General features: G+C 40.5%; 2 protein-coding genes across 3 annotated transcripts in view; both read left to right on the top strand.

Annotated features, from left to right (window-relative positions):
* Positions 1–10,439, top strand: part of ELOVL7 (ELOVL fatty acid elongase 7) — a 49,379-nt gene extending 38,940 nt beyond the window's left edge. For both annotated transcript variants that reach the window (XM_083356308.1, XM_083356309.1), the window contains 2 exons: positions 8,340–8,476; positions 9,812–10,439. In XM_083356308.1, the coding sequence (XP_083212434.1) occupies positions 8,340–8,476; positions 9,812–10,021 (347 nt within the window). In that variant the 3' untranslated portion in view covers positions 10,022–10,439. The remainder of the gene's footprint in view (positions 1–8,339; positions 8,477–9,811) is intronic.
* A 1,290-nt stretch (positions 10,440–11,729) lies between these two features.
* The window catches only part of DEPDC1B (DEP domain containing 1B), a gene marked incomplete at both ends in the record, with an annotated part of 40,605 nt that continues 37,727 nt past the window's right edge, over positions 11,730–14,607 (top strand). Inside the window, one exon of the mRNA XM_083355120.1 lies at positions 11,730–11,777. Within this exon, the coding sequence (XP_083211246.1) occupies positions 11,730–11,777 (48 nt within the window). The remainder of the gene's footprint in view (positions 11,778–14,607) is intronic.

Below are 14,607 nucleotides of genomic sequence, written 5' to 3' on the forward strand. Positions count from 1 at the left end.
GAGGAAGCTTTGCAAATAGCTGAGGAAAGGAGGAAAGCGAAAGGCAAGGGAGAAAAACATAGATATGCCCAATTGAATGCAGAATTCCAGAGAATAGCTAGAAGAGATAAGAATGCCTTCTTAAATGAACAGTGCAAAGAAATAGAAGAAAACAATAGAATAGGGAGGACCAGAGATCTTTTCAAGAAAATTGGAGAGATGAAGGGAACATTCCATGCAAAAATGGGCATGATAAAGGACCAAAATGGCAGGGACCTAACAGAGGCAGAAGAGATTAAGAAGAGGTGGCAAAATTACACAGAAGAACTATACAAGAATGAGCTTAACGTCCCAGATAATCACAATGAGGTGGTCACTGACCTCGAGCCAGACATCCTAGAATGTGAAGTGAAGTGGGCCTTAGAAAAGCTGAGCAACAACAAAGCTAGTGGAGGTGACAGTATTCCAGCTGAGCTATTCAAAATCTTAAAAGACGATGCAGTAAAAGTGCTACACTCAATTTGCCAGCAAATTTGGAAAACTCAACAGTGGCGACAGGATTGGAAAAGATCAGTTTACATTCCAATTCCAAAGAAAGGCAGTGCCAAAGAATGTTCAAACTATCACACCATTGCACTCATTTCTCATGCTAGTAAAGTCATGCTTAAAATCCTACAAGCTAGACTTCAGCAGTATGTGGATCGAGAACTACTAGAAGTACAGGCAGGATTTCGAAGAGGCAGAGGAACTAGAGATCAAATTGCCAACATACGCTGGATCATGGAGAAAGCTAGGGAGTTCCAGAAAAACATCTACTTCTGCTTCATTGATTATGCTAAAGCCTTTGATTGTGTGGATCATAACAAACTGTGGCAAGTTCTTAAAGAGATGGGAGTACCAGACCACCTTATTTGTCTCTTGAGAAACCTATATGCGGGCCAAGAAGCAACAGTGAGAACTGGACACGGAACCACTGATTGGTTCAAAATTGGGAAAGGAGTCCGGCAAGGCTGTATACTGTCGCCCTGCCTATTTAACTTATATGCAGAGCACATCATGAGAAAGGCAGGGCTAGATGAATCAAAAGTTGGAATTAAGATTGCTGGAAGAAATATCAACAACCTAAGATACGCAGATGATACCACTCTAATAGCAGAAAGTGAAGAAGAACTAAAGAGCCTCTTGTTGTGGGTGAAGAAGGAGAGTGCAAAACTTGGGTTGAAACTTAACATTAAGAAAACCAAGATCATGGCATCTGGCCCTCTCAATTCCTGGCAAATAGATCTGGAAGAAATGGAGGTAGTGACAGATTTTGTTTTCCTGGGCTCCAAGATCACTGCAGATGGGGACTGTAGCCAAGAAATTAAAAGACGCTTGCTCCTGGGAAGGAAAGCCATGGCAAATCTAGACAGCACACTAAAAAGCAGAGACATCACCCTGTCAACAAAAGTGTGTATAGTCAAGGCTATGGTCTTCCCAGTTGCAATGTATGGCAGTGAAAGTTGGACCATAAGAAAGGCTGAGCGCCAAAGAATTGAGGCCTTTGAACTGTGGTGCTGGAGAAGACTCCTGCGAGTCCCTTGGACTGCAAGGCGATCAAACCGGTCAGTCCTAGAGGAGATCAATCCTGACTGCTCTTTAGAAGGCCAGATCTTGAAGCTAAAACTCAAATACTTTGGCCACCTAATGAGAAGGAAGGACTCACTGGAGAAGAGCCTAATGCTGGGAAAGATCGAGGGCAATAGAAGAATGGGACGACAGAGAATGAGGTGGCTGGATGGAGTCACTGAAGCAGTAGGCGTGAGCTTAAATGGACTCCAGAAGATGGTGGAAGACAGGAAGGCCTGGAGGAACGTTGTCCATAGGGTCGCGATGAGTCGGACACGACTTCGCAGCTAACAACAACAACAAACTATAACCCATTGGTTCTGATTCTGCCCTTTAGGGCCATAGAGAATAAGTTTGTTCCGTTTTCTAAATGCAGTCCTTCATGTATTTAAAGATGGCTATCATATCTTGCCTCTGTTGTCTTTCCTGACTCCAGACCCTTTAACCATTGGGCTTGGTTTCCAGACCCTTCATCATCTTGGTAGCTCTCCTCTGAACTTGCTCCACCTTGTCTTCTGAACTATGGTGCCCAGAATTGTGCCAAGCAGAATCTGACCAGAGCAGAGTTTGATATTTATTCCCTGTGATCTATTCTTCTTAATACAGCCTAGGATAGAAATTGCCTTTTTTATTTGCTGAATCACATTGCTGGCTCATGTTTGACTTTGACATAGATTCTTAGATACCTTCATAAATGTTTCTGCCAAGCTGCTGCTAAGGTTGCTGCAGCAACCTTTTTTTAAAAAAAAGGGATCCTATGTGCCTTTCTTTCTAGTGGCCTTAAATCAGGGGAGTCAAACTATCGGTCTGTGGGCCAGTTGCATCATGCGGCGGCCGCGCCCAACCCAGCTCCAGCAATGTGAAAAAAGCCATGATATGTTGTGACACGTCACGTGATGTGGCGAGTTTGACACCCGTGCCTTAAATCCTTGTTTTAGCCAGCAAGCTGTTAAGCAATGAAAGAGTCTGACTAGAACAGTGGTAAATTTGTCTTTGCTGGAGGTTTTCAAACAGGCTGGTTAATTATCCACCAAGGATAATTAAATTGAATCCTGTACTGAATAGGGGGTTGGACTAGATGACCCAGAAGGTCCCTACCAACTTATATATTCTTTAATTCTTTGAACCCAATGCCTCCCCATCCAATACGTACACCTTTTATTATACCCATTTCTCCCCATTAAATTCTATTCTATTCATTTTAGTTCACAGCTGAAGTCTATTTAAAACATTTTTGCATTTCTTCTCTCTCCCCGCCTCCTGCTTTGTATTATCTGCAGATTTGATAAATCTCCCCTCCCATCTCTCCTCCATGACATTGATCAACATATTGAACAGTACAAGGCCCACTGACATTTCACTTTGGATACTTCCTTGCAAACTGAAGTGAAGCCTTTAATGAGCGCTCATTCAGCCACTTGTGAGTGCCTCTACTACTTTTACCACTGTAGCCCATAATTTACCATTTTACTAAGCAGAATATCATGCAACTTTGATGAAGGCTTTACAAAATGGCTGCAGCTTTTCCCTGACTGCTAAGCTAGAAAATCTGTGAAAGAGGGTCAGCTTCACAGCCTTGCAGGAGATAGTGACTCCTATGTTCCATGGAAGGAGGGGGCTCTACTAAGGCCCATGTATGGGGTTCCTGAAGCAAAGATATTTTGCGGAGTCCCTGCTCACAGTGGGCAGGGAATTCTGTAGGAGATGGCCTTCCAGGCTCAGAGCCACATAGGAGTGTAAAATTAATAACCAGCACTTTGAATTATGCCTGGAAAAGAACTAAGAACAATAATGAGTGTACATGGACGAATTTAGGGATATGTGCATCAAATTCTTTTTCTCTTTAGGTAGAATTCATCCTAAGCTGCTAAAGGCAGCATTCTCTGATGCCCATTAGAAAAAAACTCTCCAGGTGAGATTTGAAGATGCAACCTTGCTTATTCACTAAGAACACAATATAGGAAGTCCTCGACTTATGACCAGGGTTGAGCCCAAAATTTTTGTTGCTAAGTGAAACATTTGTTAAGTGAGTTTTCCTCTATTTTACAACCTTTCTTGCCACAGTGGCTAAGTGAATCACTGCAGGTGTTAAGTCAGTAACACGGTTGTTAAGTGAATCTGGCTTCCCCATTGACTTTGGTTGACAAAAGGTTGCAAAAGGGGATCATATAACCCCGGGAAACTGCAACCATCATAAATATGAGTCAGTTGCCAAATGTCTGAATTTTGATCACACGGCCATGGGGATGCTGCGATGGTCGTAAATGTGAAAAATGGTCATAAGTCACTTTTTTTCAGTGCCGTTGTAACTTTGAATGGTTACTAAATGAACTGTTGTAAATCGAGGACTACCTGTAATTAATTTATGTAATAGGAAATCATTTTCTTTCAATAAAAAAATAAAGCAAGTATGGTGATAAGCAGCTATTGCTCTCCTGTCGAGGGAGATACAGCCAAAACATACGGGCACTGTAATGTGGGCAGCTTCAGTGAGCACCAGTCCTTTTCATCATATTGCTATCCACAATCTGAAACAGATGGCAAAAATTAATTAAAATATGTGCCATAATAGGTTTGTTAGTGATTCAAGACTTTCTTAGGGATCGGGTACAAACAGTGAGGGTTGGGTCTGCTTTGTCCACCCCCCTGAAGCTTTGCACCGGCACGCCACAGGGCTGTGTGCTTAGCCCCTACCTGTACTCTTTATACACTTATGATTGTGTATCATCTGACCCATCCACTGCGATAATCAAGTTCGCAGATGATACAACTGTGGTGGGTCTTATTACAGGTGGGGATGAGACAGCATATAGGGTGGAGGTACAAAAACTATCCATATGGTGTAGTAACAACTTGCACCTAAACATCGGCAAGACAAAAGAGATGGTGTTAGACTTCTGGAGAAAAAAGGAGGAACCTGCCCCACTTTACATCGGGGAGGACTGTGTAGAGAGAGTTTCCTCTTTTAAATTTCTGGGAGTCTACCTCTGTGAAGATCTGACCTGGAAAGTTAATACAACCCAGGTGGCTAGAAAGGCCCAACAGAGGCTTCACTTTCTTAGGATCTTGCGGAAGAACAGGGTAGAACAACAGCTAATAACCCTCTTTTACCGGTCTACCATAGAGAGCGTCCTCTCGTATGGTATTGTGGTTTGGTATGCTGGTCTGACAGCCGCGGACAGGAAAGTATTACAGAGGGTAGTGAGCACAGCACAAGACATTGTGGGCTGTTCCCTGACACCACTGGATGACATCGCCAGGGCTCGTTGCCTTGGAAGAGTGAGGAAGATTCTCAGGGATGACTCACACCCTGGACGGTATCTCTTTACTCTACTACCATCCGGTAGGAGATACAGGAATATACTGTAGCCAGCCGTACCAACAGGCTGAAAAATAGCTTTTATCTGTGGGCTGTTAGGCTTTTAAATGGGACATAATCTTATGCAGAATTGACTTGGGAGACCGGTGTGTGGTGTAGTTGGTTCACATGGTGTGGTAGGATGGAGGGTTTGTTGTCACTGTGTGTTGGGGGGAGAGAGCACGGGGGGAGGCTCAGTTAATCTCAATGTACACATGTTGTACTTTGACAATAAAGGTTTATTATATACCATAATTGGTGATTTTTTTAGCAATGCAATTTCCTTTAACACTATGCATCTAAAATAATTGTTCATGAGCTTGAATGTTATGTTAAGCTGATGCTGCAACAAACTTAAATAATGGTTTGTTTTCAGAGCTGCATTTGGGATTAGAAGAAAATAAATAACTTGCTGAACAAGCCCCATACAAATTATTTAGGCACTGTTGCTTAACACGGCTCCAATTTTAACTTGCTGTAGATTCTGCTATAGGCTTCCGGTTTATTACTTCCCTTAGGCTTGACAGATGATTTAATTAAAAGCTGCACAAAAAGCACTCTATTCAGTTTCCAGTGTTGCAGATTGAGTATAATCTATGTGAATTTTTGTGGACCAAACAGCTGTATTAGATATTTTGAAAAAAATGTCAGACCTACAACAGCCATTCTTTAGGCATAACCATATCCTGTTTAAAACATGTCCAGCCTTAATCACTGATTCCAAACGTTGGCTGTTCTCTGTCTTGATGAAAACTAGTTAATAATTTTCCCTCTTTAAATAACGGCAATGTGATGACAGTTCTCCGTAACTGAGAAGTTACTTCATCCTGGATTCAAAGACTTTCAACAATCACTTCCTAAAACCCCCCCCAAAAAACTGAAATAGCTTCAAATAGAAGTAGCGATTAATTAGATGCATGATAGTGAAAAGAAAATTGATAAAAATATAAAGTTTACTTTTATAGCTTACTGAAAATCAGCTAAAACAGAAATAGAGAACAGTGATGTAAAAATAGGATGGAGGTAGTGGAAGAAGAAGAGACTGAATAGAAAACTGCTTTAAAATGAAATATAAGAGAAATAGTCTGGAAACAAATGCAAATAAGCCTAAATCTATTCCTAACTGTATGCCAGGTTTTTTTTTTAAAAAAATAGCAACCCATTTCTTTGAGCCAGTGCTCAAAAACCTGTCTGCAAAACCTGTCTTGTCCGTTATTGTATATGGAGGTGTGCAAGATATGCTAACCAGCTACAATTAAAGATATACAACCTGCACATTCCGGGAATTGGGATTTTAATCATGTTGTGAGGAAAGTAGAGGAGGAAGTTGTGTTGCATATATTTGCCACCTTGAGTTATTTATAAAAAATATTAAAGATAGCGTATAAGTATGTCATGGTTCCGATAGATGAAACCCTTCAAAAGAAATTCAAGGCAAAAATTCTTCCTTAACGAATTTTTTATTCAGGAAACAAAGTATCGGCACTACATAGTTGAACCCAAAACTAGATTCCCTTCCTCCAGATACAAAGTAACAAATTGTAATTTCCACCCCCAAGCAGCAGTCATAAATCACATTCTCTAATAAACCTGAAACATGGGCTTTCTTCCCAGCTCCTCAGCCCGCCAAAACGTCATCAGTTCATCCTTGGGTTCCCACAGAGCAGTGTTATTATTATGGCTAGCTGAGCTCAAGCATTCACCCAAACCCCCCTTCTGCACCTGATTTCTAAATAGAAGAAAAAGCATGTTAAAAGCAAAGAGAAAATGACTGCGATTTTCATCAGTTGTCAGAGCCGGAACATCCAATGTTTAGTGTTGACAAAGTAAATAAAAACAAAAAATAAAAATCATCTGTTTGTTACTGTATGCCTTTGTTTTTCCATACACTGTGTAATGTGAAGCTGACCCTCTTTCGCAGATTTTCTAGCTTAGCAGTCAGGGAAAAGCTGCAGCCATTTTGTAAAGCCTTCATCAAAGTTGCATGATATTCTGCTTTGTATTATCTGCAGATTTGATAAATCTCCCCTCCCATCTCTCCTCCATGACATTGATCAACATATTGAACAGTACAAGGCCCACTGACATTTCACTTTGGATACTTCCTTGTAAACTGAAGTGAAGCCTTTAATGAGCGCTCATTCAGCCACTTGTGAGTGCCTCTACTACTTTTACCACTGTAGCCCATAATTTTAAATACCACAACTAAACAGTCCCTTTACTTGAATCCACTCTTGATTACCCCCAGCTTTCTTCACTTCATTAGGTGAATGCAAGTTATTTTGCTGCTAAATAAATAGAGAGCCTGATATAGAGAGGCTAATATAGAGGGTGTCCAGCATGGATAATTATTCCTTTTGTTAAGTTCCTTCTTAAGTCTTCCTCCTACTCTTTAGAATTACTCTACAGTGAGTTTGTTTGCAAATGATGGTGGTGTTGGTACAGATTGATCTCTATCCATTCATTTTAACCACTCAACCTCTCTAACCATGTGCCCTCCAAATGCACTGAAACTATAATTCCCAAAATTCCTAATCAGTATCTATGTAGTCACTAGGAGCTGAAAACAGCTTGATGGCAAATAATCACTATGTTGAGTGCAAATTCTGTGTGTTGTGATTGGGCTTCATTTGAAGAGTAGCACTTTGGGAAGTTTGCACTGCAGCACTGCATGTAGCTTTTTGCCATACAGAATTTTTTTTTCTAAATGGTATCCACCCATTGCACCAACATACAGACTAGCTTTATATTAGATACTAGGATAAAATGTGTTTGGTTACTTTATAGCTCAGAATGATATATGAACCCAGACAGCTATGGTAACTGAATAAATTATGTATTATTAGTTAGTCATGCATTAGGTAAAGGTAAAGGTTCCCCCGCACGTGCGTGCTAGTCGTTTCCGACTCTAGGGGCCGGTGCTCATCTCCGTTTCAAAGCCGAAGAGGCAGCGCTTGTCCGAGGACGTCTCCGTGGTCATGTGGCCGGCATGACTAGACGCCAAAGGCGCACGGAACGCTGTTACCTTCCCACCGCAGTGGTCCCTATTTTTCTACTTGCATTTTTACCTGCTTTCGAACTGCTAGGTTGGCAGAAGCTGGGACGAGTCACAGGCGCTCACTCTGTTACGTGGCACTCGGGATTCGACCCGCCAAACTGCCGACCTTCTGATCGACAAGCTCAGCATCCTAACCCACTGAGCCACTGCGTCCCTAGTCATGCATTAGCTGGTCATAAATACTATAGTAGAAATCTATGAAAACAGGATTGAAGTACATTGTTGAATACTTATTATTTCTGTGTTTCTCTGATATGCCTCAACTATGACATGCTTTGGACTGATAATAAAAAATTATTTACATGACTGAGACAGATCTTGCCTCCCTTTCTACAGGAGGTTTAGGAACATTCCACGGTATGCTCAACTCTATGGTTCATGTGATCATGTACTCCTACTATGGACTTTGTACACTGGGGCCAGCATTCCATAAGCATTTGTGGTGGAAAAAATATCTGACAACTGTACAATTGGTAAGTAACTTTGAAAGAAGGTACAGAAAAAAATAGGCTTAGATTTGAATGATTTATACTTACAAAAGATAAATAGGCACATTATAATGTTGTGAGCTAGCTAGATATATCACATTTTCCACTTTGGTGCTTCCATACAGCCTGAGTTCTCTCAAAAAGATGATTACATAGTGAGTATAAGATTATCTGCATTAGCAGATGTTATTTATTTGTGATTTTGGGTATCTTACAAAGATTAAAACAAAATATAGAAAATGATAAAATAAAGCAATGAAATAAAACATGCTGAGGAAAGGCGCAAGATTCATATAATTACAATAGTGTCATATACCATCTTGGGATATAGCACAGAGTTGAAAAAACCAGATCTTCAGAGCTTTCTTAAAGGCCATCAAGGTCAGAACCATCAAAATTTTAGGAGGGGAATGCTGATCCATGTTATTTTAGTTTTTATTGTTACATCTGAGTCTTGATATTTTACAACCAACTGCTTTAAGAAGGATGTAGTTTATCATCTGGCTAACTGCCTGAGCAGATAGGAGCATGTCGCCAACTTTGCCTGGATTCCACAGCTAAGCAGGTTAAGCCTAGTTTGAAATGGGGCAGTTTGTGAATATTATAAAATGGGTGGATAGAATTTGCATTTACACCAACCCAACTCACCACTTTGGCTTGTTGCCCCATCCTAAAAATGCTCCAGGTAAGAAGACTTGATCTCTTGTTGGCATTTCCCTTTCTCTTCCTTATGCCTTCTTCTCTCCAACTGTTGTTCTGTACTAAGGGGACAGAAACTACTTATCACAGCTCTAAAATGCTTTTGTAGACATGTGTCCTGAAATGTAATAATGGGCCTTAAGGAAACTGCAATCCAAATAATTCCATCTTAGTTCTGTCTTAATTCTTCTTCTCTACTTGATTTAAAAGTAATGTCTTTTTACTAATATATTTATTAAATTTCAAAAACAAACATTAAAATACAAGCTAACCTAAAGAGAAAAAGAGGACAAGTTAACAAGTGACAAAAAATATCTTCAGTATAACAAAAATGACCTCCAACTTTTTTTAAAGCAGAGATAATATAATACAACTTTTCTAAGTTTAAATGAATATCAATATTTAAAATACTAATAATACTAATAACATACTAATAATCAGCATTCTAAAAAAATCAATATTTATAATATATTCTTAATTTTAATCTAACTCAATAAATTATCAAATATGAATAACTATGTATTCAAAATCCATAATATTTCTTTAGTCACTTCATATCTAGTTTTCAGGTCCAAAGTCAGAAAGTAAAATTTCTTCAAATCTTTTTTTTTTTTTTTACAGGTGCAGTTCTTCTTGGTGACACTGCATATAGGGCAAATCTACCTCATGGATAATTGTCAGTATCAGTATCCTATTTTCATGTTCATCATTGGGCTCTACGGATTTTTGTTTTTAATCCTGTTTCTAAATTTTTGGTATAATGCTTATACTAAGGGTCGCCGGCTCCCAAAACATTTGCAAAATGGTGTTAGCAGAAACAAAAATGAATGAAGAGCTCAGTTACAAAACAAGATCTTCAACATGCAGTACTTGACAATCAAGAGGCTTCAGTGCACGGCACACTGGATGTTTTGTATATGGTTTTCCTGGACAAAAATATATATTTTATTATAAATTATTTGGAATTTAAATTTGATGTGAGGAAAAATAAAAACTATTACAACCTACAAATATCAGCAATAAAGTACATATTGGGAATTTAGTGGCATATTTAAATTTTAGTGGCACTCTTAAATGCTTATGTATCTTCATTATGAAAATGAAGTGTGTTTGATGAGTATACAACAATACTTTGAGCACTGATGAGGATACATCAACTGGGTCCCAACTTCCTTAGGCTGCTTTTATCTGAAATGGAAACGTTTCGTGGATGGTAACAAAGGGTATGAACCTCACTGTTAAACTATCTATCAACTTTGTTTTATACTAACTGTACTATTGTATATTAAAAACTATGATTCATAAGTCTTCAACTATTTGATTTTTTTTTACGTGTCTTAGGGTTTTAATAATGGGTTGGTTTGAAGGAAACATTTCCCCACCCCCCAAATTTGTAGAACAAAGCCCTTATGCTTGCTAAATTACTATCATGTTTTAAAGTAAAGGCCAGCTTTTTCTGGAATCAGTTCATTAAGATGTTTGTTAGACTGATAGGACCACAGCAAAAGCTCAATATAATTATCTCTGGGAAAGGCTATTAGCAGTTTTATGCATCCCAAGTCAGAGTAAAAGAGAATTTCTTTAGTGGATCTAAAATTCAGTTTTCCATTTACACCAACTCTTTGCCTAAGTTTCAATCTCTCCACTGCTTGATCCAGAAGCCCTGGACCACAAAGGGAGCTGTTTTGACTACAAATGCCAGAATATGTAAACAAGATTTGAGATACCACCTGGAACTTCTGCCCGTTGTAATCACTTCATCTAGAAGGCTCAGTGATTTAGGGAAATCTGAATATAGTCAAGCATGATTTTAGAACAAACAACTGTTAAAAGGATATGCTTATGAAGCAGAAAAACGGAAGAAGCTCCCACATATTAAGCTAAGATTATGCAAACCATGGTTAAGCAAGTGATAATTAGCTCAGTTGCCACCAATGTTAAGAGAGGCTTATAAAGGGCATGGCATGGCATCCTCCATTCTTGGCTAGCCTTTGTGCCACGAAGGTGGGGGAATTTAGGGACCTCAATCCTTGCACCATCCATATAATGGGAAGGGATGGAATTCTCCCAAATTTGGCGATTATGCAGTATCGATTTTAGCAAGAAGCCAGAGCAGCAACGTCACCTGCTTGCGATACAAAGTTGAAACAGCAGAATAAGCTCGCAAAAGCATTGCCTGAAATTATCAGCCCGTTCCTTTTATCTCGCTACCGCCCAGCGATTGGTGACGGAGAAAAGGAGCGGAACAAATCATTGGGCGTTGTCGGTAAAGCACACCTCTGACGTTTCTAGCGGAGAATCCAATCACCTGCTAATCGGGGCAAAGAGCGAACGCATGATTTTTTTTCTTTTTCTATGAGCGGAGTGTTTCTTAAAAGGACTGCCTCCAATCGGCTAATTCTGAGGTGTCATGTGACCTAGATTTGGCCCAATCACAATGCTGTAGTCTCTGATTCAAACTTTCCTTCGAAGACTCGATGCTGTGTCTATCGGTCACCGTGGAGACGGACTGCGGAGTTTTGTGTTTTCGGGGCGACCGATGGAGCCTCGACTCGTGGGTCCCGGGCCCTACCGAGCAACTCGGCTGGTGAGTAAAGCACGGGTTGTAGCTTGTTTACCGAAGGCTTCCTGTCAGCACCTGCCTATTTTTGACCCTGGAGTTAAGCAGGGAATGCACATTCTGCATGTGACCTGGTATCTCCACCCCTTGATAGATTTTGGGTATAGAATTCCCAAATCTTCAATAAAATCCTGCTTGCGTAGAGGTTGTAAATTTAATGTACTATTAGGTAGAATGGTTGGTAATTGAGTTCAGGTTGACAATTCTCAGCAGGGTGAATGATCTTAAATTGCCAAAAAGCGCAAAGTATAATGAAATTCAATTCTCCTAATTTGCGGTCAGTTTTGGAATTAGTCCGGCATATCTGGGCAGGTGCTGCATTGAAGAAAGCCGGTATTTTGAATATGCTGTCTTAGGAACTTTTGCAGTTCTGCATGGTCTCTGATGGAAGTGGGGCTTTTTTATAAATTAACATTTCAGCTGTGGATGCTGGGATTACCTGCTGCATTCATTGCCACTGAATGTGCCTGATTCAGCTGTTCTTCAACTTGGAGTGTACTAATGCATATACAACTTAGCTGGCAGCATGTAACTTGAAAACAGTAAACCTAGTTGAACTGCTTAGTTTGGGATGGGAGACTACCAGAAAAATCATGGGATGAAAGCCTAGACAGGGAAGGTGAATCAAAAAGGAAAACTTCCTGGAAAATGGCACCTGCATACTGATGCAACAAAACTACAAGTTCATGCTGGTGCATTTGGGTATTTTAATACATATTTGGATATCCTATTAATGCATACAGTACAGTTCTTTCTGAGCTGCAGCCAGAGCCTGCATGATTGCTATTTTAACTGCAAGACAAAATCTGCCATATCTCACCCAGTCAGGGTAGCATTCAAATTCTAATCTCTTGAATGATATGTATCTGTAGAGTTTCAGACAGAAACATTAGTCCTGAACATTTCAGAAATTCAATCAGATCTTTTGCAGGCAAATCGGAAATCTACCTAAGAGCTGCTCATCTTTATTTTATGCCTTACCATAATCAAAACAGCTGTATTTTGAGGGGTCCTTGGTGCTCTCTGAGCTTGCTTATTTTCTTGGAGACCTTTCATTACCCTAAGTAGGTAACATCATCAGTGTTAGTGCTTTAAACCATCAAACTCTCCACAGAGGTGCAAGGAAACATTACACAAAACATCATTCCACAGATGAGAAGACGACAGGAACAGAATCAACTTACAGCAGAATCTAGAGCAGCCCTCAGAAAACTAAAAAAGGACCAGAACATCATCATCCTACCTGCAGACAAAGGCCAAACCACAGTGATTATGGACAGAGCACACTACCAACAAAAAATGAAAGAAATACCAGAGGACAAAGAAACATACATCCCTGTGAACGTGAATAGAATACAAAACCTAGGCAACCAGATCAAGAGAACCCTCGGTCACCTCACTAAGAAAGGCCAAATTAGAATAGAAGAACAGTGGCGGACCTATCCTCCCATGCTTCTACGGACACCCCAAAATAGATGAACCTGGCATACCCCTCTGTCCAATCATATCTCTACCAGGGATCCCTACATACAAAATAGCAAAAGAACTAACAAAAAAGCTTGGGCATTTCACAAGAGGAATCCAACACTCCATTAACTCTCCACTACAGTGCCTTTAAACAGGGATGTGACTATAGATGAGGACGAAATCATGGTCTCATTTGATGTCACAGCCCTGTTCACATCTATAGATCCAGAATTAGCCAAAGAACCGATGATTGCATTGCTTCACAATACACCTGACTTAAGTGAATACACGAAGATCAAAACACCAAGGATTTTGGATCTCATAAACCTCTGCTTAACTACCTGTATTTCTCCAAAAATAAGACTGGGTCTTCTTTTTTTTTTTACCTCCAAAAGAGGCACCAGGTCTTATTTTTGGGATGTCTTACCTCCTGCACCGACAGTCCTGCCCAGCAGGTCCAATTCTTCTGCGCCAAAGGATCAGCTTCATTCTGCAGCTGCATTCCAGCCTGCATTTTGCAGTCAGGAAGGCCTCTGCAGCCAAGTACCGAGCTATGGATTGAATCCATAGCTCAGTCCTTGGCTGCAGAGGTCTTGCAGAACCAAGCTATGGATTGAATCTGTAGCTCGATTGTTGGCTGCAGAGGCCTTCCGGAAAGGCCTTTGATGGAGAAATGCAGGCCTGGCTGCAGAACATACCTCAGAAGAAGAGCTGGGTCGGTGAGGAGAGGCCTGGCTGCAAGGTGAATGAGTGCGGAGTGTGTGGGGCAGCTCCACCACCCCCACCCTAGCTTGATTTTTAAGTATGCCTCGCCCCAAAACTAGGGCTTTGGGGGGTAGGGCTTATATTAGGCCCACCCCCAAAATCAAGCTAGGGCTTATTTTTGGGGTAGGCCTTACTTTCAGGGAAACACAGTACATATTTCCAATTTGGTGGCCAAATTTACCAACAAATTTAAAGAGACACCTATGGGATCACCGCTTTCAGGACTTATAGTGGAGGTTGTCATGCAATGTCTAGAAGCCATAGCAATTCCACAAATACAACTGAAAATATGGACCAGTTATGTAGATGACACCTTCACCATAATTTGTTGTTGTTAGCTGTGAAGTCTTGTCCGACCTATTGTGACCCTTTGGACAATGTTCCTCCAGGCCTTCCTGTCCTCTACCATCTTCTGGAGTCCATTTAAGCTCAGGCCTACTGCTTCAGTAACTCCATCCAGCCACCTCATTCTCTGTCGTCCCTTTCTTCTCTTGCCCTCAATCTTTCCCAGCATTAGACTCTTCTCCAGTGAGTCTTTCCTTCTCATTAGGTGGCCAAAGTATTT

Source organism: Vipera ursinii (genome assembly GCF_947247035.1).
Source record: "Vipera ursinii genome assembly, chromosome: 2".
In the NCBI taxonomy this organism is placed as follows: Eukaryota; Metazoa; Chordata; class Lepidosauria; order Squamata; family Viperidae; genus Vipera; species Vipera ursinii.